This window comes from Perissodus microlepis, chromosome 4 (genome assembly GCF_051167445.1).
Source record: "Perissodus microlepis isolate ML-2025 ecotype Zambia chromosome 4, ASM5116744v1, whole genome shotgun sequence".
NCBI lineage: Eukaryota > Metazoa > Chordata > Actinopteri > Cichliformes > Cichlidae > Perissodus > Perissodus microlepis.
In genome coordinates this window covers 26,065,402-26,091,603 of record NC_140464.1, presented here as the reverse complement: position 1 = coordinate 26,091,603, position 26,202 = coordinate 26,065,402, and the positions used below count along the sequence as shown (strand labels likewise).

Here is a 26,202-nt window from a genome sequence, read left to right as displayed (position 1 = left end):
TTGTTTGAACATTTTCAAAATAAGGCTACAATATGTAACTTTTCAGAAACTGTGGGTCAGTTTCTCCAAATTCTCTGCACGAAATGAACGAAGGTCACTGCTTTGATAAGTTACTTTGCATCTCTTGCAAAAACACGTTCCGTGAAACTGTTTCCTTCCACAAAAACAATACACACAGCTATGAAAAACTGACATCTTGCTGATGGATTTAAAACACTACCGTCAGAAGTGGTCAGTATAGGCTTCTTGAGGCCATGTTACACACACACACACACACACACACACACACACACACACACACACACACACACACACACACACACACACAGAAAGCTCTTCAGCTGAACTGACAAAAAAATAAAAAAGCAAATTGCCTGCCACTGTCTGTGTTCCTGCTGCTCCATCTTCTTGCCTAACACCTGGATAAGTCACATACTGAAATGTTCTTCCAATTGACTTTGCATAAATGCAGAATGAGTAATTGGAAATCTGCATTTTGAAGCCCAGTGTTCCTAGGTGAACAGAGCGTGCTAAATGATGCAATTTGAGTTTGCAAAACTGTGATTTAGAAAGATATTTGAGTAAGACCAACAGAAAAGGGCAATTTGGAATCGAGCCGTCGATACGTGAGCTCAGTGTTTTCAGCACTGTGTGCATGATTTCATTTGTTAAAATAAGCAAAACTGCTGTAGTTAAACATCAAAGCAAAGGCATACTTTCAAAAAATACATTTTTCTGATTAATTAATATGTACATCACTTAAATGTTGCAGCTGGTGAAGGTGTTTTTTAAGTACCTTGTACACTTATAAGCAGTTTGGGAATTTCCTCAGTGATATATAACACTGTAATAACCACTGCTAATACATTTTTAGTTAATTACACTTTACTGTGCAGAACGGTGTCACTGCTTATTTTGTCATTTTGTAATGAATAATTATATTCTGGTCTGCCAGTCGTTAGTTATGCTATTATTAGTAGTATCTTTGTTACAGGTTTATATATGAGTTATAAACTGTGTTGCGTATTGCATCATAGATTATATGAGACAATGACATCTGTACACATAACACTTTATACACTGTGTTCTGTGTTTGGTTAATGAGTACAAATGTTATTATCTGTTTTGTATATTACTGATCAGTGAGACTGACCTTACTGTAAATTCATTGTCTTTTGATTCAATGGACAAATTCCAATCTGAACACAACTGCTTTTGTGACTAAACAGGACACAAACTGCAGTCCCCAGTGTTGTAATGTATGGTGGTCCCAGTACCCCTGCCTACTTATACATAGCATATGATAATAATTTCCTACAAAACAACTGTTACCAGTAAGTAAGCCCTAATATTTATGTTGTTATTAATGTCAGTTTACCCTTTAGTAATAACGGTTATTATAATGTATTGCCAAAGAAATGATGTAAGTAGTACCTTAAAGTATCAAATAATTGAAATTTAGTATAGTCAGTGTATCATCTGCAAATGTATAATGAAACAACTGAAAAGTGAAGTACTAAGGTAAAGTACTGTGAAAGTATATAAGTTGAGTAAAGTATTCAGATTTTTTTTTATGAAAGTAAAGTTTTGTTTCTTTAACACAGTTACTATAACACATAGTATATCATTATTGCCAAAATAAAGCTCACAAGTATACAGTCATGTGACACACTCCATCTCATGGAAATCAATGCTTCGCTGTATAGTTGAAAAAGCAAAGTCTTGATCGTTTTAGAAACAGAAACAGAATAGATAAAAGTGACAGTCAAAAGAAAGAAACATCAGACAACCTGAAGTATTTCCATGATTCCAATAAGTATTATATTTTTTAAAATACCATCATTAGTCAGATCCACATTCAGGTATTCCACATCGCCGGTCTGCCGTCCTTTTTGCTGTTGAAGTGTTTGCTGTTGCCACATCAAGCTCTGAAGAGACCTTCAGCAAAGCATTTGACTTTAATGTGAGTTTAATGAGGCATTTTATTCAGATATCGCCACATTATTTCAAATGACTAATTTCACTGTTAAAAAAGAAAAAAAACTGGCTTGCCTGGGAAAAAAGAAACAAAAAGGAGTCTTCACAACAACCCCAAAATGTCATCAGAGGACTTCCTCTTGTAAGTGTTGGTGTCAAAGTCCATGTTTCTAAAATTCTGTCTGCATGGAAAGCATCCAAAGACGGAGAGAATGGCTTTGTGTGCCAAAACTAGCCTGAGGGAAAGGCTCAGATTTCTGGCCAGAGCAAGTTGGTAGAGCCTTTGCATGCTCTCGTGTAACATACAGGCAAAGAGGAGAGCAGCTTCTGGTCATTGATTCAATTATGTGAAAAGTCTGAAAGTTAAACCAGAAATGGAAGTTTAAGCAGAACAGGGATCTTTAGGACACTGGTGAATCCACCGTGGAATGGCTCAAAAAGAAGAAATGGAGGGTTGTGAAATAGCCAAGATCTGAATCCCACTGAAATCTTGTGGGGGATTCAGAATGGGCAGTACATGCAAGAAAAGCCTCAAACATGTTGCAACAGAAGGAATTTCACATGGAGAAGCGGTCAGAAATTTCAAGCAATGTCAGCAGCCAGAGAACACATATGCAAATCAGCTGTAATACATGACTTCTGCTGAAGTCACGTAGAAGAATATCAAAAACTAACTGAAGAAAAATCTTTCTTAACAACAGTCTCTGTTTCAGGAAGAATTTTTTTAAAAGCCAGCAGTTTGCATTGGATGTACTTCATCGTCATATTAATCGCTCTTCTGATGGAATCCCATAAAAAGGTACTTACTTAATGCAACGCATGCCACAGAGTGAAAAAGAAATGACAACAAAGCAGCCCATAAATATAAGTCTAATATTTGTTGTGTGGTGTTCTGGTCTATCCCAGCCTCTTTATTTCTGGACCTCCTAAGAAAAAGAACAAAAGAAAAGAAAGTAAGTCATATAAGAAGGCCAAAAAGAGTGGAGCATTTGCAGAAATAAAAGTAGGGCTGCAACAGGTCTTTAAAGACTCTGTATTTCACCACATTCATGCTTTCATCAATTCTGACCTGTTCCTACATCCTCGACTCACCCACATAGCATGATGCTGCCACCCTATGCTCTGCCATAAAGGCTCGATGAATAAAATGAAACAGTCGACTTCCACTCAGGTTGCACCGTCTTCACAAAGAACTTCTGAAGGTTCCTTCTCTTTGAGTAACCAGGTGGGAGGGGGTTTCTCACCTCCCTGACTAGGAGCTACATCAGGAAAAGTTGTGGATCCAAAAACCTGCGCAATTATTTTAAGGCTGCTATTTAAAATCCTTACCCTGAGCTTCAAAGCATCACAGTTTTATTACCTACATGCTGCAGAGAGTGTCCTCCCATCTAGACAGAAATTGCTGCATGGTGAGGGTCACCTTCTTTGATTTCTCAAGTGCATTTAACATGATTCAGCCACTGCTACTGACTGCAGTTTGTGAGATTAGATACGGCTCTGCCTGATTTGGCGATGTGCAGTGCGGGAGCTCCTCTGGGGACTACACTTTCTCCGTTCCTGTTCACCTTGTACACCTCAGACTTTTTCCATAACTCTGGGTCATGCCACCTACAGAAAGACTCTGACAGTTCTGCAGCGGTTGGATGTGTCATTGATGGGAAGGCGGAGGAGTAAGAAGCACTAGTGGATTATTTTTGTGGAACGTTCTGGGAGAACTCGTCTACTTCTGAAGGTGAATAAGGCCAGAGAGATTTGATCGACTTCAGATGAAAGAAAAAGTGCTGCGCAGTGATGAGTCACGTTAATGACCCACAATGGCAACAATTTGGAGTATCACATCAGGAATAGTTTTAATATACATGTGGGGAAATAGGCATTTTAACTGTTAATGCACTGAAGGCATTATCTGAGGACAATCACTGAGTTAAACAAGCTGCATAGCAATCCATCTAATGTCTGATAACACATTTCATTAGCTGATATATATACAACAACCCCTTAGTAACCCTAGAAGAAAGACTAGATTACCATCAAAGTTTTTTTAGTAGTGATGTAAGGATCTGTCTAAACATTTTCAATTAGTTGGCACATTGTGGTGAAAAACACCACACACACACACACACACACACTTCAAAATTCCTACATACCCCAAAATGTTTCCAGGTCTTGATCTCACTGTACAGAGCATCTCCTGGGCAAGCGGTGTTCACCATCTGTCTGTGACCCCTCAGGGTAAAGGTGGGTATGAGTCGCCCGCCATCGATAGCGCAGCTTGCCAGCTGGTCTCTCACCAGCTCCATGGCGTGCTGAGAGGGCAGAATGCTGCTGTAGTCTCCAATGAAGGAAACGCCGTAGCCGACAGAGTTGTAGCCGAGGGTGTGGGCTCCTTGCCAGTACCATCCCCGGCCCTCGTAGATGTTCCCGTCGGAGCCCGCAACGAAGCTTTTGGAGAGGACAGAGATTCTTAGACGGTATGAGCTGGTTGCGAAGATGTCACGTGTGAAAACGTCCACGTACCTGTATCCGATGTCATCCCAGCCTCTGTCCTCCTGATGAAAACGCTGCATGGAGCGCATGTCTGCAGAGCACTGCTCAAAGGTCAGACAGGGCTGGCTGGGCGTGCTAGTGTGGTGGATGAACATGAAGGAGAGAGGCAGCGAGAGGTTGGTGGGTGTTCCTATGTACGGCTTTGCACCCCACATACACCGAGGAACGATGGGTGGGCAATCTGAAACAGATCAGAGTTTGTTACATGTGACGTTATGCTTGTATTTTGATGGACCTTCTTAACTTTCTTATGTAATGGTCACAGACCACACTGCTGTTCTAAAACCTTTCACTTGGTCTGTGTTTTAAGTTTTATGCTCACCCATGTACATATGGACAAACTCCTTCATCCCCTCCTTCACCTCTGTCATCAGCACCTTCTTCTCCTTCCTCTCCATATTTGACTGTCCTGTCAGACTCTGCTGCAGCTGTACAGATTTCACCACCTGTCTGGCCAGCAGCAGCGGGACAACCAACTGTCTGAAGTTCTCCCTGCGGCGTCGGCTGATGAGGCGTGGGGCGGTGTCCAGTCCTTTACCCTCCAGCTGGTGGCAGTAGTACTCTGCCAGCAGACTGCTGAGCTTGAGAGGACGTCTGGATTTGTCAGAAACCTCCAACCCCAGCACGACGCCATCCATGCCTCCATTGACTTGAGCGGTGGTGAGCAGGGAGGGGCTGTCCGAGAGGGTGAACACTTGAGGAGAGCTTAGGTTGTCCCAGCAGCCGTCGGGTCCCAGACGCCGCGTCACAGTTGGACTCTGCCTGAGGGAAAGGCCCAGATCTCTGGCCAGAGCAAGTTGGTAGAGACCTCGAACGCGTCCTCGAGTCTTGGCAAGTAAACCGGCCTCGATGCCCAGGAGGAGCGGTCTGAGGGCAACAGTGGTACCATCAGGAGTTAGGACCACCCCTTCCTCTTTGGCGTCTTCTGTCACCCTGTGATGCACAGCTTTTGTAATGTAATCTGAAAGGTTAGCAGCCAGTTCAGGCACTCCAGAGAGATCACTGAAAAGGAAGTACTGAATAAACGGGTCATTGACCTCAGCTGCCCGCCGCAGCCTCTTCAACACAGCTAGCGGCTCTGACCCAGGGTCCTCATCTTCCACCTGCTTTACTGCACTGATGAAGTCTTCCATCCGATATGAAAATGAAGCTGAAGAGAAGAAAAGAAAAATTGTCATTCAAACTAAAGCCCATCATTTCTCCCCCATACAAACCTTCCTTTGTTTGTAAGTTTAAACACAAACTGATTTAACCAAAGGAGATGTGGCGAGGAGAAGAGCGGCACTAAAAGACTTTGACTGAAGAAAGGCAAATATTGCCTGCAGTGTTTGTATTATGCTCAACAAGTGGGAAGTAAAGTGGCCAGCCAACTGTTCCAGCAGTTGTCTCGATGATCAAATTAAACCAACAGTTGGAGGAAAAAGCCACAGAAATCTTTTTTCAGCATAATCAGAAGTGACTTTAGGCCAAGCTACAGCTGACATTTCTCCTCCTATCAGGCTGAGAACAATTTTGCCCATTTCTTGGTCTCAGATGTGAAAAAGAAGAGTCAGAAAAAAAGTCTTACACAAAGCCATTTCCAAAAATACTTTTTTTTCTTTTCTTTTCTTTTTTTGATTGGTTGGTTGGTTTTTAAGGCAGATTTTTCTTACTTCAGCAAGAACATGTCAAACCACATCCTGCATATGTTACAGCAGCACGGTTTGTTAGGAAAAACCATCCCGGTGCGATTAAACTGGCCTGCACGCGCCCCAGACCTGTCACCCTCCAAAAAACTAATGAATCACGGTAAAAACAGCAAACATGACAAAGGAGGCCCCAGCCTGTTGGGCAGCTGAAATCTTTATTTTGGCAAGAATGAACAAAGATTTTGTTATCAAAATGATAAAAGCTGATCGCCTCCTTGGAAATGTATGTTTTCTATTTGCATAAGATTAGAATCGAGTCATTAAACTGAAAGAAGTTTGGACCGGTAGACATGCAAGTAGAGCGAGGAATTAGTCAACAAGGGAAAGAAAGAAAGAAAGAAAGAAAGAAAGAAAGAAAGAAAGAAAGAAAGAAAGAAAGAAAGAAAGAAAGAAAGAAAGAAAGAAAGAAAGAAAATGAAAGCAAATACAGTTTCTTGATCTGAATACATGCATACAATCAAGCTCATAAAACAGGTGAAAACAGTGAAGCAACCCTACCCTCCACACACGTGCTGACCAACAGCACCAGAAAGACCAGGCTCAGCTTCCAGCAGACTCTGTCCATCTTGAGATGTGAACACCTTCAGCTCCGCACTTCAAATGTGTCTGCCTTAATGGCTCTCTCTTATTTATCACATGCAGTAAAGGGAGTGGTTATGTAACAGTTGCACACACACACACACACACAAATACACAGAGTAGATAGGCCTCAGTTTAATCTGTTGGTGTGGCCGTCTGAGCAATGTGGGAAACTGGCACCTGTAATATAAGCAGCATGAAGTGGTTTGTCCTCAGCGGTCAAGGTCTTTCCATGTACCTCACAGTGATCCACTTGGACATTTTCGAGAATTTTTCAAGTTCTGTAATAAATCTCAGTCATCTCGTTTTGCGTGCCGCAGCTTCTGGAAATAACAGCAGCCTGCAGAAGACTGTTACAGTACAAATCACTGGGAGTCCACTGTGAGGCAATACACATGTTCATGTTAGTGTGGAGAAAACACACAGCGCTGGGCTGCAAAATTATGGAAGTCCCCCCAAAAAATATGAATCACGTGTGTTCTCAGCAGCAGCCGCAGAAATGTACAACAAAGATCTTTATGTTCACTGAGGTTTATATGGTGACACGATCATTGCTGGAAATCATGTCACAGTACATGTGCACGCACTGCAGAAAGTCAAGAGAAAAAGTTTCAGACTGTTTTTTGCAACTGTGCCCTGATTACAAGAACAGGAAGTGGAGGTCCAAGTGTAAAGTCCAGTGCAGAAAGTCTGGGATGCGGATAACAAAGGTCAGTGGTGTAAATAAAAAAGATCTTCTAAAAGCAGGAATGAGAAAGACATGGTGGAGTTAGTAAGACCAGAGTAATTATTTAAAATTAACTGTGCTAATAGTAATATTATTATTATTAATAATGATAATAACAATAGATGTGAAAAATTAGGTCATGTTTTCGGGGGGAAAGGGAGACGTTAAAATGGTTATGGTCGTTAATGCCAGATGAAGATGGCTTGTTAAAAAAATATAGGTAAAAAGTAAGGAAAGCAGGGTGCAGTGTGTTGTTGCACTAAAGAGTCCGGCCACTAGATGGCGGTATGCAATTTAACTGTTGGTAATGTTGAGCTGTCAAAGAAGGAAGAAGACGGAGAGGAGGAAGAAGAACTGACCATCAGCTGATTTAGCTCTGACAAGGTGCGTTTATGTTACACAGACGTCCCTGAAAATGAGTAAACCTGCTACAGAATATTACACTCTCTGTGTAAAAGCGTAGCTTTTTATTCCTGCTGTTGTATGTGTAGGATAATCTTTATCGGAAGTCCTGGCTAACAGTTGTAGCGGGATGGCTAACAGCCAGTTGTCGTGTCTGTAGAAACTCAGCAGGTCCATTGTGTTTGCAAAAAGCTTGTAACGTGTGTCTGTGTGGTGAAGTCATACCTGGAATTACATTTTATAATGAGAGGTCTGTGAGTCTGCGGCCACACATTTATTCCCATGTTATTAGTGCCTCCTTTTTGTAAATGATTAGCATATCAGTATATAAAAGCTAAATTAGCACCCCTGCGTTTCACTAATGTATATTGCCTTTACTGAACATCGCAAATTGTATTCGCATGGAAGGCTAGTCTCTAATATTTGACACAATAAACTTGTTTCACTACTTGAGGGAAAGCACACCAGGCTATGAAAGAGGATATACTGGAAGCTGGTGATGTGCAACCAAAAAGTAATCAAATGACAGAAGAGCGATAGCACACATACGCTCAAATATAAATGCTAGCAACTTGTGCAAGCGATGTCTGATGGTCTACATAGATTCAACACAAAAGTGTAAAGCCTTTGCCGGTTCTCCACTAGCTGTCATAAAAGTGCGCTCCATAATCTTGCCAAAACAAAAAAAGTTAGTTCACGGTGTTGAACGTCTGCATCAGAACATGTAAACCACTGACTGCCATTACTCCCCAATAGAAAATGGACACCCGTTTCACTCGAGGGAAATCCAACATCCTTGAGCGCCCTCTGACCCGACCCAAGACTGAAGTCAGTCTGAGCGCCTTTGCGCTCCTGTTCTCCGAGATGGTACAGTACTGTCAGAGCCGCGTGTACTCCGTGTCGGAGCTGCAGACACGCCTGGCAGACATGGGCCAGAGCGTGGGAGCCAGCATGCTGGATGTGTTGGTGCTGAGGGAGAAGAACGGGAAGAGGGAGACCAAAGTGTTGAACATGCTCCTCTTTGTCAAGGTGAGCAAATGTAATCACACGCATGAGTAACCTTTTTTATTTTCAAACTCTTAACAGTCATCTTGCTTTTAGGTTAATGTGTGGAAGTCCTTGTTTGGAAAGGAAGCTGACAAGCTGGAGCAGGCCAACGATGACGACAAGACGTACTACATCATAGAGAAAGAGCCGCTTATTAATGCCTACATCTCCGTGCCCAAGGAGAACAGCAGCTTGAACTGCGCCGCCTTCACTGCGGGCATCGTGGAGGCCATCCTCACACACAGTGGCTTTCCCGCAAAGGTCACTGCCCACTGGCACAAAGGCACCACGCTGATGATAAAGTTTAACGAGTCAGTTATAGCCAGGGACAAGGCTTTGGATGGCAGATAAGAAAGACCGGAGGGGGGGAGTTGTTATGTAAATCTGTACAGGATGAGGAGAAATCACAGAGGCCCAGGCTGGTGTTTGTATCTGAAGTGTCTCCTTGTGGTAACTGATGAGATAGGGTGACATTATAAATGGATCACTATGCTGTACTGAGCCTCATGAGCAGAAAATATGCACCTACATGGTTTTGTGGATCATCTCCTTCCCGTTTTGCCTCCTGATGTGGTTTTATTTTGTAGTTTTTCTTTTGTCACATATTTGCAACAGACAAAAGTTTAAAGCATAAACATACTGCATAAACTTTCATGCCACAATGGTCACCGGAATGTAAAAAAATTAAACAAAACATTGGGGCTCTATTTGACAGCCCTTTTTACACCATTTTTAAAAATATTTGATTATTATTGTTTTAGTCCAACAAAGTAGAGTACCCCTGGTTATGATAATATTAAATCATAACCAACAATGAATCACCACATGACTTGTTTTTAGGGACAAAATATTTTAAGGAGACAGGTTCAAGGTTTTCCCTGCAACCCTGAGCTGGATAAGTGGGATCAAGTGGATGTATGAGTCCATGGTTTGTTTTCTATTTCATTCCAGCTCAGCCTCAGCTTTTGTTTTGTTTTGTTTTTAAATGCATTCATAATCTGGGGCTAGTAATTCTGTGCTAACAACGCAACCACCAGGCTACATCTTACAAATCTATACATTTCTTGGGCCCAGAAATTTTGCGGTGCTAAGCTGAGTTGTTTTTCTTTAAACAGCATCTGTGGAAAAGAGGAAGTAGTTTAGTGTTATTTAAAATACATTTTTGTATTTAGTGTCTTGTCATCGAGTCATTATGTAACACAAAGATGTTTACATGTTACAAATAAAAACTGGAAGGTTGTGGTTGTTTTTGATGACATGGCTGCTTTTAAGCAAACAAAAGCTGCTTAGCTTATCCGAACACAGACATATTTAAACATGCGCTGAATATTATAATTTATATTATGTCCAGAGGACATATTTGTTACACTGAGGGAAATAAATATGGTCATTTCCAGGTCTGACTGTAATGTCTATAGCAATAACTAACATTGGGTTTATTTCATAGTAGTAAAATATTGTGTTCAACAGTATCAAACGCTGCACTGAGGTCTATCAGGACGAGCACAGAGATGAGGCCACTGTTAGAGGCCATAAGAAGATTATTTGTAACCTTCACTAAAGCTGTTTCTGTGCTATGATGGGCTCTGAAACCCGAATGAATCTCTTAAAATAAACCATTCCTCTGCAGATGGTGAGTTAGCTGAATGACCATTTTACAACTCTGTAGTTTCAGCCTGGGAGCACATCTATGTTCCTAGAGCCCACCAGAAAGCAGGCTTAGGCGTGACTCCTACAACCACACAGCCTTCTTTTGTCCCCCTGATGTATCTGACATAAGCCATAATTAACCTGAAATGGACAGAGACTCATGGGAAATTGTGTTCCAAATAAGCCATGCGGCATTAAAAGCTACTGAGGAAATGCGGAAATCAGAAGTTGTGGTTGTGTGAATAGAGCTAGCATCCCCCTTTTATTTCAGCCTGTATGCTAAAATAAGCTAACAGTCTGCTGACTGCTTCATACAGAGGCATGAGTGATATCTCTATACAGTGGCTTGCAAAAGTATTTGGCCCCCTTGAACTTTTCCACATTTTGTCACATAACAGCCACAAACATGAATCAATTTTATTGGGATTCCACGTGAAAGACCAACACAAAGTGGTGTACACGTGAGAAGTGGAACGAAAATCATACATGATTCCAAACATTTTTTACAAATAAATAACTGAAAAGTGGGGTGTGCGTAATTATTCAGCCCCCTGAGTCAATACTTTGTAGAACCACCTTTTGCTGCAATTCCAGCTGCCAGTCTTTTAGGGTATGTCTCTACCAGCGTTGCACATCTAGAGACTGAAATCTTTGCCCATTCTTCTTTGCAAAACAGCTCCAGCTCAGTCAGATTAAATGGACAGCGTTTGTGAACAGCAGTTTTCAGATCTTGCCACAGATTCTCGATTGGATTTAGATCTGGACTTTGACTGGGCCATTCAAACACATGGATATGTTTTGTTTTAAACCACTCCATTGTTGCCCTGGCTTTATGTTTAGGGTCGTCGTCCTGCTGGAAGGTGAACCTCCGCCCCAATCTCAAGTCTTTTGCAGACTCCAAGAGGTTTTCTTCCAAGATTGCCCTGTATTTGGCTCCATCCATCTTCCCATCAACTCTGACCAGCTTCCCTGTCCCTGCTGAAGAGAAGCACCCCCAGAGCATGATGCTGCCACTACCATATTTGACAGTGGGGATGGTGTGTTCAGAGTGATGTGCAGTGTTAGTTTTCCGCCACACATAGCGTTTTGCATTTTGGCCAAAAAGTTCCATTTTGGTCTCATCTGACCAGAGCACCTTCTTCCACATGTTTGCTGTGTCCCCCACATGGCTTGTGGCAAACTGCAAACGGGACTTCTTATGGTTTTCTGTTAACAATGGCTTTCTTCTTGCCAATCTTCCATAAAGGCCAACTTTGTGCAGTGCACGACTAATAGTTGTCCTATGGACAGATTCCCCCACCTGAGCTGTAGATCTCTGCAGCTCGTCCAGAGTCACCATGGGCCTCTTGGCTGCATTTCTGATCAGCGCTCTCCTTGTTCGGCCTGTGAGTTTAGGCGGACGGCCTTGTCTTGGTAGGTTTTCAGTTGTGCCATACTCCTTCCATTTCTGAATGATCGCTTGAACACTGCTCCGTGGGATGATCAAGGCTTGGGAAATCTTTTTGTAGCCTAAGCCTGCTTTGAATTTCTCAATAACGTTATCCCTGACCTGTCTGGTGTGTTCTTTGGACTTCATGGTGTTGTTGCTCCCAATATGCTCTTAGACAACCTCTGAGGCCTTCTTCTTCTTTCATGTTTAACGGCAGCTTGCATCCAAAAATGTTGCATTACTGCCATCTCCTGGCTTTTAATCTTGCTTCACTCCTGAATCCCCAGATCCTCTTTATGACAGCGGTCCCCAACCTTTTTTGCACCACGGACCGGTTTATGCCCGACAATATTTTCATGGACCGGCCTTTAAGGTGTCGCGGATAAATACAACAAAATAAAACTAGTACCGGTACCGAAAAAAAGAAAAAATATTCATAACACACGTGAAAAGACCCAGGAAAACCGAGTAAACGATAAAAACGATAACAAAATAACGCTGAAAACCGATAAAAACCCTGAAAACTATACATTTCACACCTGAACCTCAACTCTCGCGGCCCGGTACCAAACGACTCACGGACCGGTACCGGTCCGAGGCCCGGGGGTTGGGGACCTCTGCTTTATGAGACCAGTATTTCTCAAAAAGCGAAAAACCACCCCTTTCCCTTCACCATGACTTAACTTATTAACTACTTGCGCAAACGTAAGTTCTCTTCAATAAACAATAATTATTTTATCTTAAGTCTTAATTAATAAAACTGTCATAAAACATAAAACAAAACAAAAAACGAGTAATAACCGGAACATTAGCTCAACATTTGCCCTGAAGTTAGTCTTCCCAGCAGCAATAGCTTACAGGCTAGGCATTAGTCACATGATGGAGTCACGTGGTCATAAGGAAGCGGCGATGTGTTTACCTATGTGTCATCCGCAGACTGCGACAGCAATCGTCTTTTATTTTACGATGTAAACAAATAATATGACCCCGCGTCTGCTCTCTACTCGCTTTTTATGAGTGTGATGTACCCTTCCGCTGCTCCTGTGCGAACGTGAACGCATCACCATGGCATCTTCTAGTTACACCTGCATCCAAGACAGCGCCACAGGTTCGGCAACATTCAGTCCTCTCTTTTATTATCTCTCTTCACCTGTATGACTCTTTGTACCACGGATTGGTACGCATTTATTTGCTAGCATCATATTACGTTATTTTATTTTTCATGTATTTGTTTATTTATTTATTTTTAAAGAGGCGGGTCCATCTGTGAAAATTTGCTAAGGTGTGATATCGAACAATGAAAGAAACACGTCCGCTCCGTGTATTTATTCACAGGTGACTCGAGGCTCAAAGGATCATTCCGCCGATTTTGGACATTTAAAGTTTTATTTATTTATTTATTTTTTATTGTTTTGAAAATAAACGCTTTAAAGGTTTCCGCTTTGACATCTACAACCGGTGGTCCTTAAAATCATCACAGTTAGCGAGCCCAAGATGACGTCATCGAATAGCATGGACAGTTCAGCCATGTTTGTTTTGATGATAATCACATAAAATTTATTCTACAGTCAAGCAATTTATAAAATTCTATTAAGAGACCCAGCAGGATAATTCAAATTATTTTTTATCTTATTTCGACTTTGGGGGAATTACCATTCAGATACAGTATAAATACTGCCTGTCTCTCAGTCTAGTTGAGAACATGCAGTTGCAATCAGGGGAAGACTGCTGACTTGACAGGCTTCCCTCTATGCCAGCAGGATGAGCCACAGACAGCTATTTTGCTGTTCACAGAATGCATGTTGATAAAAGTTGAGGAAGGAAAATAAAATGTCCACAAGCAACAGGGGTGACTGCAACCTTGAGAAAAGTCAATTCAAGGACTTGGCAGAGAACGGAGCTGTGAGTGTCACGTTCCTGATGTCAGACCGCTCCTGAACCAGAGATAATGTCAGAAGAGCTTACCTGGGGCACAGAACCCAAGGTGTTTGAAGTCTAGTGTGACATTTCCAGTCTGTGGTGACTTGGGGTGCCATGTCATCTGCTGGAGTGGAGCACTTCATGCTTCTGACTGCCAAGCTTTATGGAGATGCCAATTTCCTTTTCTAGCAGGGTGCCAGTGGGTCCAAAACTACTACCAAATGGCATTTAGACACGTGCTTAATTAGCTAACCAATTCACCTGATCTGAAGGCCACACAGAATCTGTGAGGTACTGTTTAGACGGAGATGAGAAACACTTGACCCCAAACACAGACGAGCTGAAGGCAACTATCAAAGCAACCTGAGCTGCAGTGACACGTCAGCAGTGTCAAAAGCTGATCGCCTCCATGCCACAGTAATTCATTATGAAGAACCAAAGAAGGATTCAGTGTATAAATAAACATGCTTTTCAGAACCTGGACTTTTATCTGTTGTAAACTCTTTTTTATTTAATGATTTTATGTAATACTCTAATCATTAAGATACTGGATTTTTGTTTTTCAGGAGCTACAAGTGGTAATCTTGGATCATGCTTGGATCATTTTTGAGCATTTACACATTTAAACATGAAAGTTATCCGCCAGCGTTAGCTTGGTTATACTAAGCTGTGAAATTGCACCACATACAGGCAGGGAGACCAGCTAACACTGCTAAGTAACAGAATTAAAGACACTCTCCAACCGCTTTTCCAGGATGAAAGGGGTTAATGTATATTGTCACTTGTTAGTAACCCAGCAATGTATAATGTCTTGAGTACCTCTTTAATGCTGAGCTTCTTTCCAAAATGAATGGTTTTATTAACAGAGAAGGACAGGCTGCTCTCCTCCGTATCAGGCTATGGCTCCCAGGATCTTCTTGGAAGTGGCAGCTCCCGCCCTCCTACCCTGGTGGGCTCCAAGCTCCTCCAGCAGGAGGAAGAAGGAGAGGAGGAGGCCCTGAGGAGGAAACTCAAGTATTTCTTCATGAGCCCTTGTGACAAGTATCATGCAAAGGGGCGCAAGCCTTTCAAACTTGGCCTGCAGCTGCTGAAAATCATCATTGTGACTGTGCAGGTGGATACAGCCCTTTGCTTTAATATGAATACTCTGTAGGTTCAGAATGCAAATACGCGATCATGTCCTGTGTTTTATTCTAACTGTGCAGCGACTGCTTCTCTGCATTTGCCCGAGTGTTTCAGCTCATTTGTCTTGTGCCTGTGCTCTCTGGCTCTGTCTATTAGTTGGTGATGTTTGGACTGAGTAACCAGATGGTTGTGACGTTTCAAGAGGAAAACACAGCGGCATTCAAGCACCTTTTCCTGAAGGGCTACAAGGACAAGAATCCCCACGCTGTCCACACACAGATGGAGATGTACAGCCACATCAACTTTGCCATAGAGCAGGTAGCCTGCTAATAACCATTTTAAGAGACATTTTGAGATCTCTTGATTTATTATTATGACCAGAATTTTGTTTAATATGCATTAATATGTGATTTCAGTTTACATTAGATCAAGGTTCAGAATGATTTTTTAAGCCATGCATACATTAGATATGCTTGATATTAATAAGTGTTTTTTCATGGTATTATTACTTACTATGGACCCTAATACACTGTTGTGACACTGACTGCAGATTTCCACTCCACACAAAAACCCAACAAAACAAAGGTCAATCATAGGCTTGAGGGGAAAACAGGACTACTGCAAAGCTAGCTGAGCTATTATCTTTAGCAGTTGTATTGTGTACAATGTTTACTAGCTTAGCTTAGAATTGAGTGTGTGAATAAGCGCAGAAACACAGACTGCAACTGATGTCTGTTTGTCTGCATCTGCAGACAATGAAGAAGTGGATATAGTAGTTAGATGGGAAAAGTTGCTGCTGTAGGTTATGCACAGTAACAAATGTGGGTGGGGGGAAGTCAGTCCAAAAGAGTATCCCAATATTTTTCGTGTTGACATCGATCACTACAGGAACACCAAATACTGAGATTTTATTAAATACATTAAAATAGTCTACGAACGAGAAGGCTCATCTCATGCGCCACCATCCTGAGATGTTGTTAGCCAAGCAAACTTACATTAAATGGGCTCAACTGAAAAACCATCCAACACTGAACACACTCAGCTTGTTAAAGCTACCTCCTAATTTAGAGCAAGCTAATGGCTCAGTCACATGACCACAAATAGGAAAGCAACCTCCTTGCATCCATAAAAAAAGCAGCGGCTGCCTGCTGATTGTATAGATTTTTTTCGCATTCTGCAACTGATTGCACAGGTCGCCCAATAGGAGGCAACCTTTCTGCAAACAGTTTCAGTCTTACTTGGACTGACTGCAGTCACTCTCAGAGAGATCACTGAAGGTTTGCAAATAACTGCTGTCTAATTTATAAAAGCAGAAATGTTGCCAACATGTTGCCATCAGTCTGAATGACTCTTTGTCAATGAAAACAACTCAAGTGGGCTTGACTCAACTGGTTGGCAGCTGGTTGTATTGTGGTTATATTCCTGTAGAACAGGAACATTACTGAGCGCAGTTAAATATACATGCCTGTTAAATGTGAATTTCTGTTTATGTAGACAGCAACAGATGCGATTTCTGAGAATTTATCACAGTTATTTGGTGTATTACCAGAAACACTTTGCACGCAATTGCAGATTGAATCTTATGGCAACATTAATGCAGGTTTTAGTGACAGTGCTTGTAATCTCAAATTAAAGTAAAATAACTTCATTGTATTGTGTAAAAAAAGATATTGACAAAGTTCAACTTGGTGATAAATCGTAACATATCTTATTCCATACCAAGCACATAACACAAAGTTAATAAATGTGATAAAAATGCAATACTTTTTTATCGTAATTATATCAAATCTTGGGGTGTCTGGTGATTCCCACCTCTAGTAATTGAGACATATTTCTGGAAAGAGATGCCGCTGTCGTGTTGCCATCCTGACTGAACAGCATTCTTTTTAGTGAGAGCTTCATTGTTACTTTCTGAACGTGAAAAGTTTAACATCGCATAAAGAAGACAGATGTTTTCTCGAGCTTAATTCCACCTCTCGGCTTCTCTTTCCCTCTTCAGTACTTGGCTCTACCTCAGATCTCACTGGGACGGTACGCTTATGTGCCGGGCGTCGGCGTTAACGGAAGCGCGCTCTCCCTCTGTCAGAGGTACTTTAGGAGGGGCACCATCGACCCCGTCAATGACACGTTTGACATCGACCCACATGTTGTCACAGGTAGGATAATCCTTCTTTTGATTTTGTTTTTCTTTATGTTTTAATATGTTTTAAAGTCTACTTGTTTGTTGCACGTCTGTCTGCACATTCTTCAAGTGCCAGTATTTCCCTTAAGGAACCAATAGTGTCAGTGAGTCACTGTGTTATTGCTCCAGTGCCCTGCAACTGTGCCCTACTTTTAAAGACTTGAGTCCTGTAATGAAAAACACAGACCTTTTTTTTTTCCACTTTAGTAGCAAAATACTACTCCGGTCCTGGGAAAGGGGTTATTTGCGCACATCTGGTGATTTGGCAGATGGCTATGGCTAATGCATGATAAATGTAGTGGTAAAAATAAACCGTGGTGTGGCATTCATGTGATATGGAAAAAATCACGCATGACTTAGTTCCTCTTTTGCTATTTCTGATTTTTCTTTTTCCAGATTGTATTGGACTGGACCCACTGACATACAGCGCTGCTCCAGGAAACAGTGACTACAAGAATTTCACTCTCCTGTTTTACAAGTTAGAGACTCTGTTATGTTTGTGTGTTTTGGTATTAAAGAGGTATTACTTTTCTTTGCAATGTGAATTCTGCACATTGAATCCTCAGCATGTCTCTTTCCTCCCCAGGCTGATCAATGTCACCATTGACTTCCAGCTGAAGGCCATCAACATTCAGACCATTATAAATAATGAAATCCCGGACTGCTACACCTTTGCTATCACAGTGAGCTCCTCTATGATCTCAAATTCAGTCAACATCCCACAGAATAGAAAAACTAAACATGTTGTTTTTTTACATGCTAATTGTTACATGGTTCATGCTTTTGTCGTCAGATTGTGATGGATAACAGGGCGCACAGCGGTAAAGTTACAATCAGTCTTCAGAACCGTGCCTCCATTAAGGAGTGTAAAGACCCTAATGTGACTGGACGTGGTGAGTGACTGGTGGTTAGGGGTGATATTTATTTACCTGCCGCTTCATTTATTTTAATTGCCTTTGATTCCTTTTATTTCTGTCCTCTTTTTTCAGCCGAGAATTATGCGCAGGAGTTCTTTGATGTGCTGGTGGCCATCGTCTGCGTGCTGTCCTTGCTGCTGTGTGGACGCTCCATCCTCAGAGGCATCCTTCTGCAGCATGTAAGAAAACTGGCTAATAATTTCTGTATTTTTTTTGTTTTTGTGATGTTAGCCTATGAAATGTATATTTTGAAATGGATATTGCACATAGCACGACTGACATTGCCTTTTTGAAGCCTTGGGTTTGGCATTTTGGCCGTCTCAATGTTTGCCTCTTATGGGCGTGAGAACATATAACCTTACTTGGACAGGAGAACAGAGTGATAGGTTATCAGTCAACATTAGCTAGCTTGGATACCAAGATGCATCCATAGACTGCATGGGCCCTTTGCACAGACAAAAATACCTGTTAAATAGTGTTCAATGGCCTACAAAAGTGGAGCTCAGATAAGGACAGGCTGTTTGTGTATGTAACCGCACAGTAATGCACGAACACCATGAACACAAAAAAGGAAGTGAAGCCTGGTCAAAAGAACCTGCCTGCCAGACTGTCTAGCTTTTTTAATAATGCATACATTAAGTCTTAATACAATTTACAGTACTGAGTCTTGTCTCTTACAGCAAAAGTCTATTTTTATTTATATTTTGCTTTGAGACAGACTAGTAGTTTTGAGCGATAGTTCTCAAGGATTTCTTTCTTCTTTGGACATTCGCTGATTTTTCACTTCTTTTTAGTTCCGTCCTTGTACCTGACCATTTTAAGAGTATTTTTTTTTCTTTGTTAAGAAATACTGACCTATGAAAAAGTCACCTAACTCAAGGGATGAGCAGGTGTTGTCTCTGCACACCAAAAAACAGTTTGTTCCAATTTCTTTAGCTGAGTCTATGAAAAATATCACAGTTTTGTGATGAACACAAAACTATATTTTTATATCAACAAGGTGATTCCCGGAGAACTATTAGTGGAAAACGTTCCCTATCTTGGCATGCTGTGCAGTCACTTAAAACACTGAGGAAACTGGACAAGTGGAAGACAAAAAGGGAAGTATCAGGCCTAAAAACCTGTCTACAGCAGCTCAACAGTATCTGAAAATCGTGTCTTAACCTCCTAAGACCTGAACTCTTTCATGGCATGTATTTTCAGTTTCTCTTTGCTATTTGGGCTGATTGGAACCTGATGAATGTAAAAACAAAGAATTACCTGGGGTTTTTTTGTTTTTGTTTTTTACTTGATTTTTGTTTCTGAGAAAAATGAGATCCACATAAGAGGACATTTGCTTTCGATAGAACAGTGGCTGTATAGTGTACTCGTAAGTGGATATCAGGCCCTTGCAGAGCAAAATTTAATACTTTGGTCTAGACAACCCAAAATGTGATATCCGCATATGTGGACGCCAGGTCCTAGGAGGTTAAGAAGTATGAAAAAATTCAAGCACAGACCTTCCACAGTACCTGAGAGATGCATCAGGTCCTTTATCCAAATTTGAAAATTTTGGTTCAAATGCTCATCAGTGTGTACAAAGGAGGTCAGGAGAGAGGTACAACAATGAGTCTCTACAACTGTAAAGCATGGTGGAGGCTCTGCCCTGGTTTGGGTTGCATGTCAGCCAGTGATGTTGGATATCTCGTCAAAAACCGATGAAATTACGAACATAGAAAAGTAACATCATCATCATATTTTGATCCGCCATTGTTAAAGCATCTGATTGGCAACAGCTTCATTGTCCAGTATGACAAAGATCCCAAACACGCTGCTAGTGTAGCATACCTGGTCATACATGGTCATACCATTGGCATATCTACTCTATTTCCATGTATGTTTGCACATGTTTCAATAAAGTTTTGCACCTATTTTACTCACAAAATATAAACCAAAAAAAAGAGGGGTGACTCAAGACTTTAGCACAGTAATGGAAATGGGTGAGATATCTCCAAATTTAGGAGGAAAATATGCTACAGAGACCAAAAGGAGGCTTTAAAAAGTTTCACTTCTCCTCTGATGTCTTTCAAAGTGGGACCCCAAGTGGACTGACTGCTTGAAGTTGCAACTTTTGTTGAGGTACTAATTAAGAGTCTGCATTGCACTCGTACACTTTATGGATAACTTAGCACTTCACCCTCTCATCCAAATACAATCGCATTGGTTACATTAAATCCTCAAATCGGAGTCTAAAACCAGTGGGTGAAATACATCTTTCACAGTGTCTGTGGAAGTGAACCACTTTTACAGCCAGCCTCAAGTGTCATTTGGGGAACTGTAGTTTCTTATGGTGTCATATTAACAACCAAATGAGGACACATAAAAAATATTGCCAATAGCAGATGTCCCTAATATGGCCATCTCAGGTACACAGCACTACCTGTGAGCACATAAGCCCCACCCACCTGCTGTTAAGATCTTCTGTTTTTCACAGGCAGCCAATCAGAAGAAAGTTGGCTTAAAGGTAGAAGCAAAAAAGTTTCAGTGGATGAACTGAAGTGCTGCAAAGAGACCCAGGATGAGATGAATTGTTCTGAACAGCAAATCATGCAATATGAAAACCTCAGAAAAAAAAATATCGAGCCGCAAATGAGCTTTCAAATCTTTATCATTACATTTCTCAAGGGTGCAGTGTATCAAGTTAGTCATCATGCGTGAAATGTGATTACAGAAGTTCCGATTTTTGCTTGCCACCGTGAAAGATGAGACTGGTCTGTACTGCTCGCTCTGCTGGATTGTCATTTTTCTAAGCGCTTGCCTGGAGGCCGTGGCGCTAATGAGATCACAGCAAAACTTACATCCTGCAATACAAACACTGTTGCCCCCTGATGCCATATATTCAACACATATAATTTCATAATGATAACAGTCACACAGGCAAAGAGAAGTAGTTAAATGCCTTTCACGGTCTCCCAGTTTTCCGGTTGTGTGTATCACATTTAAAGCCCCATTGATCATCTCCCATCTCCTCACCCAGGAGTACGTGCAGTTTTTCAAACACAAACTGGGCCGCAGCGTGAGCTGGGGAGACAGGATGGAGTTCATCAACGGCTGGTACATTCTGCTCATCATCAGTGACACGTTCACCATCATTGGCAGCTTCATCAAAATTGGGATAGAGTCCAAGGTAACATGATGTGAGAGGGTGTGTAGCTTTGTGCACACTGTAAAAGAAGCTTTTTTTTTATTCACCTACTGAGATGTAAAATTCCCAGTTTTCAGTAAGTTATGATAAGTAATGATGTCTTCCTTGTGATGCAGAATCTGTCATCATATGATGTTTGTGGGATCTTGCTGGGAACATCCACTCTGCTGGTGTGGGTGGGAGTCATCCGCTACCTCAGCTTCTTTCAGAAATACAATGTATGTCAAGCACACACACACAAATACGGAAAATATTATTTAACACAATTTATTTTATATGATATTTTAAAATGTATTTACAGTTAGTTAATTTGGTCTCTTTCTCCCACAGATCCTGATTGTGACTCTAAGAGCTGCTTTTCCCAATGTCATCCGCTTCTGCTGCTGTGCGGCCGCCATTTATTTGGGATATTGCTTCTGTGGCTGGATAGTGCTGGGGCCCTACCATGCAAAGGTAATGCACGGGCACACAGCTGTGTCTCTAAGCAGGAGTGAGCAGGCGTGAGTCACTCAGAGCAGAATTGCATGTCAGAGCATCCTAATTATGATACACTGCCTCCCAGCATGTCATTTTTTAGCTATGTATAATTAATGGGAGGAGAAAATTGATAGTTATTAAATATGAATCAGGCAGCCTTTTGTTAGGATATTGCTTTTTGCATGCAAGAAAAATAATGTAATCAATTCTGGTGGAAATATATGGAGGGCCAGCTTTCCTGAAATTAAAAACAAAATGAATAAAATGAAATAATTAAATGACTCAATAAAAAAATAAATATGCTAATATGTGCATCAAAAATACCGTACATTACCGTATTTTTCAGACCATAAGGCGCACCGGATTATAAGGCGCATTAAGCGAAACAAAACAGTCAGATAAGTCAAACTTTACTCAACTCATTCTTCTTGCTTCCTCCACTTCCGTACCATTGATTCATTAATATTACATTTTCTATTCCCATGTTGTTGCAGTATATTAATGACTAACGTTGTATTGTGGATAGATTATTTCAGTTGTTCCCCTGACTGAAATTTGGTCCGTTTACAGCATCCTTACATCATCCTGCATTTGCATTTGTCCATAACTGTCGGGAAGTTAACATTTATTGAGTGGAAAAAAGTTAGCGTTTATCCTCCAGCTTCACTGTGTTTATGTTATGCTAACATAGCTGTGTCGCTAGCGATCACATAGCACGTCATTATATACCAGCTAGCCCAACTTCAGTAACCCTACAAAGGTCACTGGTGTTTAGTTTTCTGTCTTCATTTATGTTGGGAGTGATAGCAGAGCTGTACGTTTCTCTCAGTCAGAACATGCTATATCATGTTTAGGTGGAAACTAGCGGGCTAACTTCCTGCTAACTTCTAACTCAGTTAAATTGAATAAATTCTGTTTTCATGGCTGCCTGGATGTTAAACTTAATTGTTACACCTGGTAAAGCAGCACCACTGATTATTTTATTAAAGATGAAAGAATTTAGACAGTTTTAAACTCTCAGTGTGCCGCAGTGTTCGTTTGACTTTGGGACCTGAAACAGACGGAGTTTTGGACCCAGATTACTCCGCGAGGGTCCTGACTACGGCAGCCGTAATGCTCCAACAATCCATCAAGCGGTGCAGCTTCATAGCTTACCAAAGTCATGCTAAAACATTTTTTGACAGATTTTTGAGTGCCATGTGCTACAAAAAATCGGTTTGAGGTCAGTAAACACAACCAGAATTTATATATAAGGTGCACCGGATTATAAAGCGCACTGTCGGTTTTTGAGAAAATTAAAGGATTTTAAGTGCGCCTTATAGTCCGAAAAATACGGTAATTCAATGAATGTGAAATTAATTGATATTTGCCTTTCACACAGAAACATTCTCTAGAAGTCAATTTTGTAGTCCGTGCCAAAAAAATAAATAAAAACACTGAAACACTGCAAAACTTTCCTTTTTAAATGATTGTGCTAACTTGGACTCCATGTATCCAGTTTCGCTCCCTGTCCATGGTGTCAGAGTGCCTGTTTTCTCTGATCAATGGAGACGACATGTTTGTAACATTCGCTGAGATGGAGCACAGCGGCACGCTGGTGTGGACCTTCAGCCAGATCTACCTTTACACCTTCATCTCCCTCTTCATCTACATGGTGCTGTCGCTCTTCATTGCACTCATCACTGGAGCTTATGACACCATCATGGTACAGTTGCTGCTTTGTTTCTTTATTATACTGTTGGGTGGTGGTTTGAGTGCTTTTTCTAATCATATGAATTGGGTCACAGAAATGCTAAAATCTAAAAACAAAATTTTTTCCCATCAACGTCTCCTCTACTTTGCCAATTTCCCAATGCCAATCTGCTAAATCAAGATAATGATCATACTTATTGGTTAATACTGGTAAATGTGAGCCTACATTAATGCAGGATACTTGTGCAGTTATGTATTGATTTATTTTTACCGATAAATACGGGGACTTCATTTAGTAAGTGACAATAGCAGTTTGAAAATTTGCAGCTTTTTTGTCTTCCTGCAGGCCCAAACACAGGAGCAGGCACACATCACAGATCTACATGCATTCATTGCACAGTGCACGGACACGCCCAGTTCTGGCAAGTTCCGTGCACCCGAAGCCTCATCGTGCTCCTTCCTCTGCTGCTGTGAGTGGTGAGGACAGTGACCTAGTAGAAGCACAGAGGGAGTAAGCAGTGTGTACGTTGAAGGACATGGGAGTCTTTCTTTCCCCCATCTTTAAAGCACCATATTTCCACTCCAGTAGCTGACTGCTATTCCACTCCTTTTTCCAGACACCCAGCAAAGAGGGACGATTAACGTCTTGAGGCAGAACTGAGTGACCTTGGACTACTTTGTCCCCTGCTGACCCTGTTTGAATTTTGCATTTTAATTTGTGCTGGAACGGTAGATTGCACTGAACACTTAAAGGCCCAATTACCTGCTTCAGCTTTTGTACTGTATTGTATGAATAATTTATTGTCTTTCTGACTTGTCAGGTTGGTCAGGCTTTGATGGCTAGAAGCATAATGTCGGTAAACAAAGGCTGGACACCGGGTCTGTCGGGTCAAATTAGGATGCATTTTCGCTTGAATGATCCACCATTTACAGGGTTTTCATGATCATTTTATTGTTCGCATGGCTACTTAGGCAAAAGGATTTTCATACGTCTTGATTATGTAAATATATGTATGTCTTGTGGAATTTAGGCATACGGGTGAAGTCAGGCAAACTGGAAAAAAAAAAAAGATTGATCATTAACTGCAGTACATGTGCTTTGGCTAACAGTCAAGGCCATTCTTCCACTCCAGTTCAGTTTGCTTGCTCCTCATCTCCATTGTTCACGTCCTCCTGTGACTGGAAGGAGATGATAGCCGTGTGAGGAAGGACAAGCCCTACGGCCAACCGGCTAGTCATCAATATGTATGAACCGTTTTCGCTATAAGGTGGCAGGTGTAGGTCTGTGCTAATGCACTGCAAGGCAGGGTATGCTTTGCTAGAACATGTGAGGTTAATGTGCTGCCTTACAAACACACAGTAGCTACTGAAGATGATAAATAATTTTATGCCTTTTTATGTTAATTGGTAGTAGACCTTTTTCACAGCAGCCTTTTAGCAATGAAATATGTAAATGTAGGCGTTGTCTAATGACATCAGTGATTTTTTCCCCTTAATACCTGCATTTATGTTTATATTTAATGTCAGAATGGCTGCACTAAAAAAATCTTTAAATTTGTTGTAGCTGTTAGACTAAGAAAAAAATGAAGGAGACTATTCAGTACCCAAATGAATTTTTGATTCCCCTTCCCTCTCTTGTTCTTTTCAGCCAGTGACTTTTAATGGTTTAAAAATACATTCAAATGTTTGATTTAAATGTAGCTTAACCACGTGATCTCACAGGAATTGCTCTGGTTCTGTTTACTGCTACTCTGCTAAGCTAGGCTAATTTTGTTTTAGCAGCATTTGTTTAGCGGGTAATGTTTTCTCACCCCTCCCCATTACAGTATTGACTTCTTTTTGTATAGTTCAGTTACTAAGATGCCTGAATATCAAAACTGAATTTTCATTTTCTTGTAAATGAGAAGAAGTTGGCTAAATTTGCTTTAACTAAGGCAGTTTTGGCTAGTAGCTTTTATAGCTACATTACAGTCACAAGACTTTGGTTTTAACTGTTCTTGTTCATTTTTACGCTTTCCCCCCTCATTTCTTTCCTAATTACACAGCTGTACAGTATAACAATATTACAGGGAAAATCTCCAAAAGTCAAATGCCAGTCCAAACATCTTCCTTTCTAATATTTCTTGAAATATATAGCTTATACTTTTTGTCTTTGTATGCTAGTTTGGATTGTAAGCAGCATAGTTGTGTCTCTATTTTATATAATGGTTCACTTAGACTCTTTCTGTTGAAGCTATGTGGGAAATGGCTCCATTATTTTATTCATGAATGGATAAGGACATCTCTTGAAGTACCTATATAAACTTGAAGTAGTGGTGAAGATGCAGTATGCTGCATAGGGTGATATGAACGGCTTTCAGTGCACAAAAACTGGATCAGAACAACAGGAACAAGGGGGTTTTGAAATGCAACAGATATCTGGCATTTGTATTATTTTTAATGTGAACTGATTTGTTTTCTTTGATATTGTTTACAATTATAAAGAGGGTTTTTTTTAAGTGGCATTTCTGCAGACGTATTTATTTCCTCTTAATTAAAGACTGATGCACAACTTAGAATAGTGATATAATGTGCCACATAGGAGTCACAGTGGAACAATGCACTATAAATGCAACATGTTTGTTAGTGTTCTCCTGACACTTGTGGAAAAGCTCTTTAA

The 26,202-nt window shown here is 41.0% G+C and overlaps 3 protein-coding genes across 6 annotated transcripts; 2 read left to right on the top strand and 1 right to left on the bottom strand.

Moving 5' to 3' along the window:
- Nucleotides 1-1,794: 1,794 nt before the first annotated feature.
- pglyrp6 (peptidoglycan recognition protein 6) lies at nt 1,795-6,959 on the bottom strand. 3 transcript variants are annotated; one of them, XM_084926781.1, is made up of 4 exons: nt 6,711-6,959; nt 4,847-5,674; nt 4,125-4,705; nt 1,795-2,903 (listed from the first exon to the last, which is right to left on the bottom strand). In XM_084926781.1, the coding sequence occupies exons 1-4, from the start codon at nt 6,775-6,777 to the stop codon at nt 2,889-2,891; spliced, it is 1,491 nt and encodes a 496-aa protein (XP_084782907.1). In that variant the 5' UTR covers nt 6,778-6,959; the 3' UTR covers nt 1,795-2,888. The 3 variants fall into 3 exon arrangements, with proteins under 3 accessions (XP_084782907.1, XP_084782908.1, XP_084782906.1); XM_084926782.1 differs by having other exon boundaries at nt 1,795-4,419; nt 4,495-4,705; XM_084926780.1 differs by having other exon boundaries at nt 1,795-4,705.
- An 833-nt stretch (nt 6,960-7,792) lies between these two features.
- LOC146389103 (trafficking protein particle complex subunit 5-like) lies at nt 7,793-10,206 on the top strand. The gene is made up of 3 exons (XM_084926783.1): nt 7,793-7,902; nt 8,677-8,949; nt 9,022-10,206. The coding sequence occupies exons 2-3, from the start codon at nt 8,680-8,682 to the stop codon at nt 9,316-9,318; spliced, it is 567 nt and encodes a 188-aa protein (XP_084782909.1). The 5' UTR covers nt 7,793-7,902; nt 8,677-8,679; the 3' UTR covers nt 9,319-10,206.
- Nucleotides 10,207-12,936: 2,730 nt separating this feature from the next.
- On the top strand, nt 12,937-25,134 carry mcoln1b (mucolipin TRP cation channel 1b). 2 transcript variants are annotated; one of them, XM_084926778.1, is made up of 13 exons: nt 12,938-13,154; nt 14,833-15,080; nt 15,248-15,409; nt 17,091-17,247; nt 17,670-17,751; nt 17,860-17,956; nt 18,067-18,166; nt 18,263-18,369; nt 21,207-21,356; nt 21,491-21,592; nt 21,705-21,827; nt 23,350-23,556; nt 23,890-25,134. In XM_084926778.1, the coding sequence occupies exons 1-13, from the start codon at nt 13,112-13,114 to the stop codon at nt 24,022-24,024; spliced, it is 1,713 nt and encodes a 570-aa protein (XP_084782904.1). In that variant the 5' UTR covers nt 12,938-13,111; the 3' UTR covers nt 24,025-25,134. The 2 variants fall into 2 exon arrangements, with proteins under 2 accessions (XP_084782905.1, XP_084782904.1); XM_084926779.1 differs by lacking the exon at nt 23,890-25,134 and having other exon boundaries at nt 12,937-13,154; nt 22,198-23,467.
- The last annotated feature ends 1,068 nt before the right edge of the window (nt 25,135-26,202 follow it).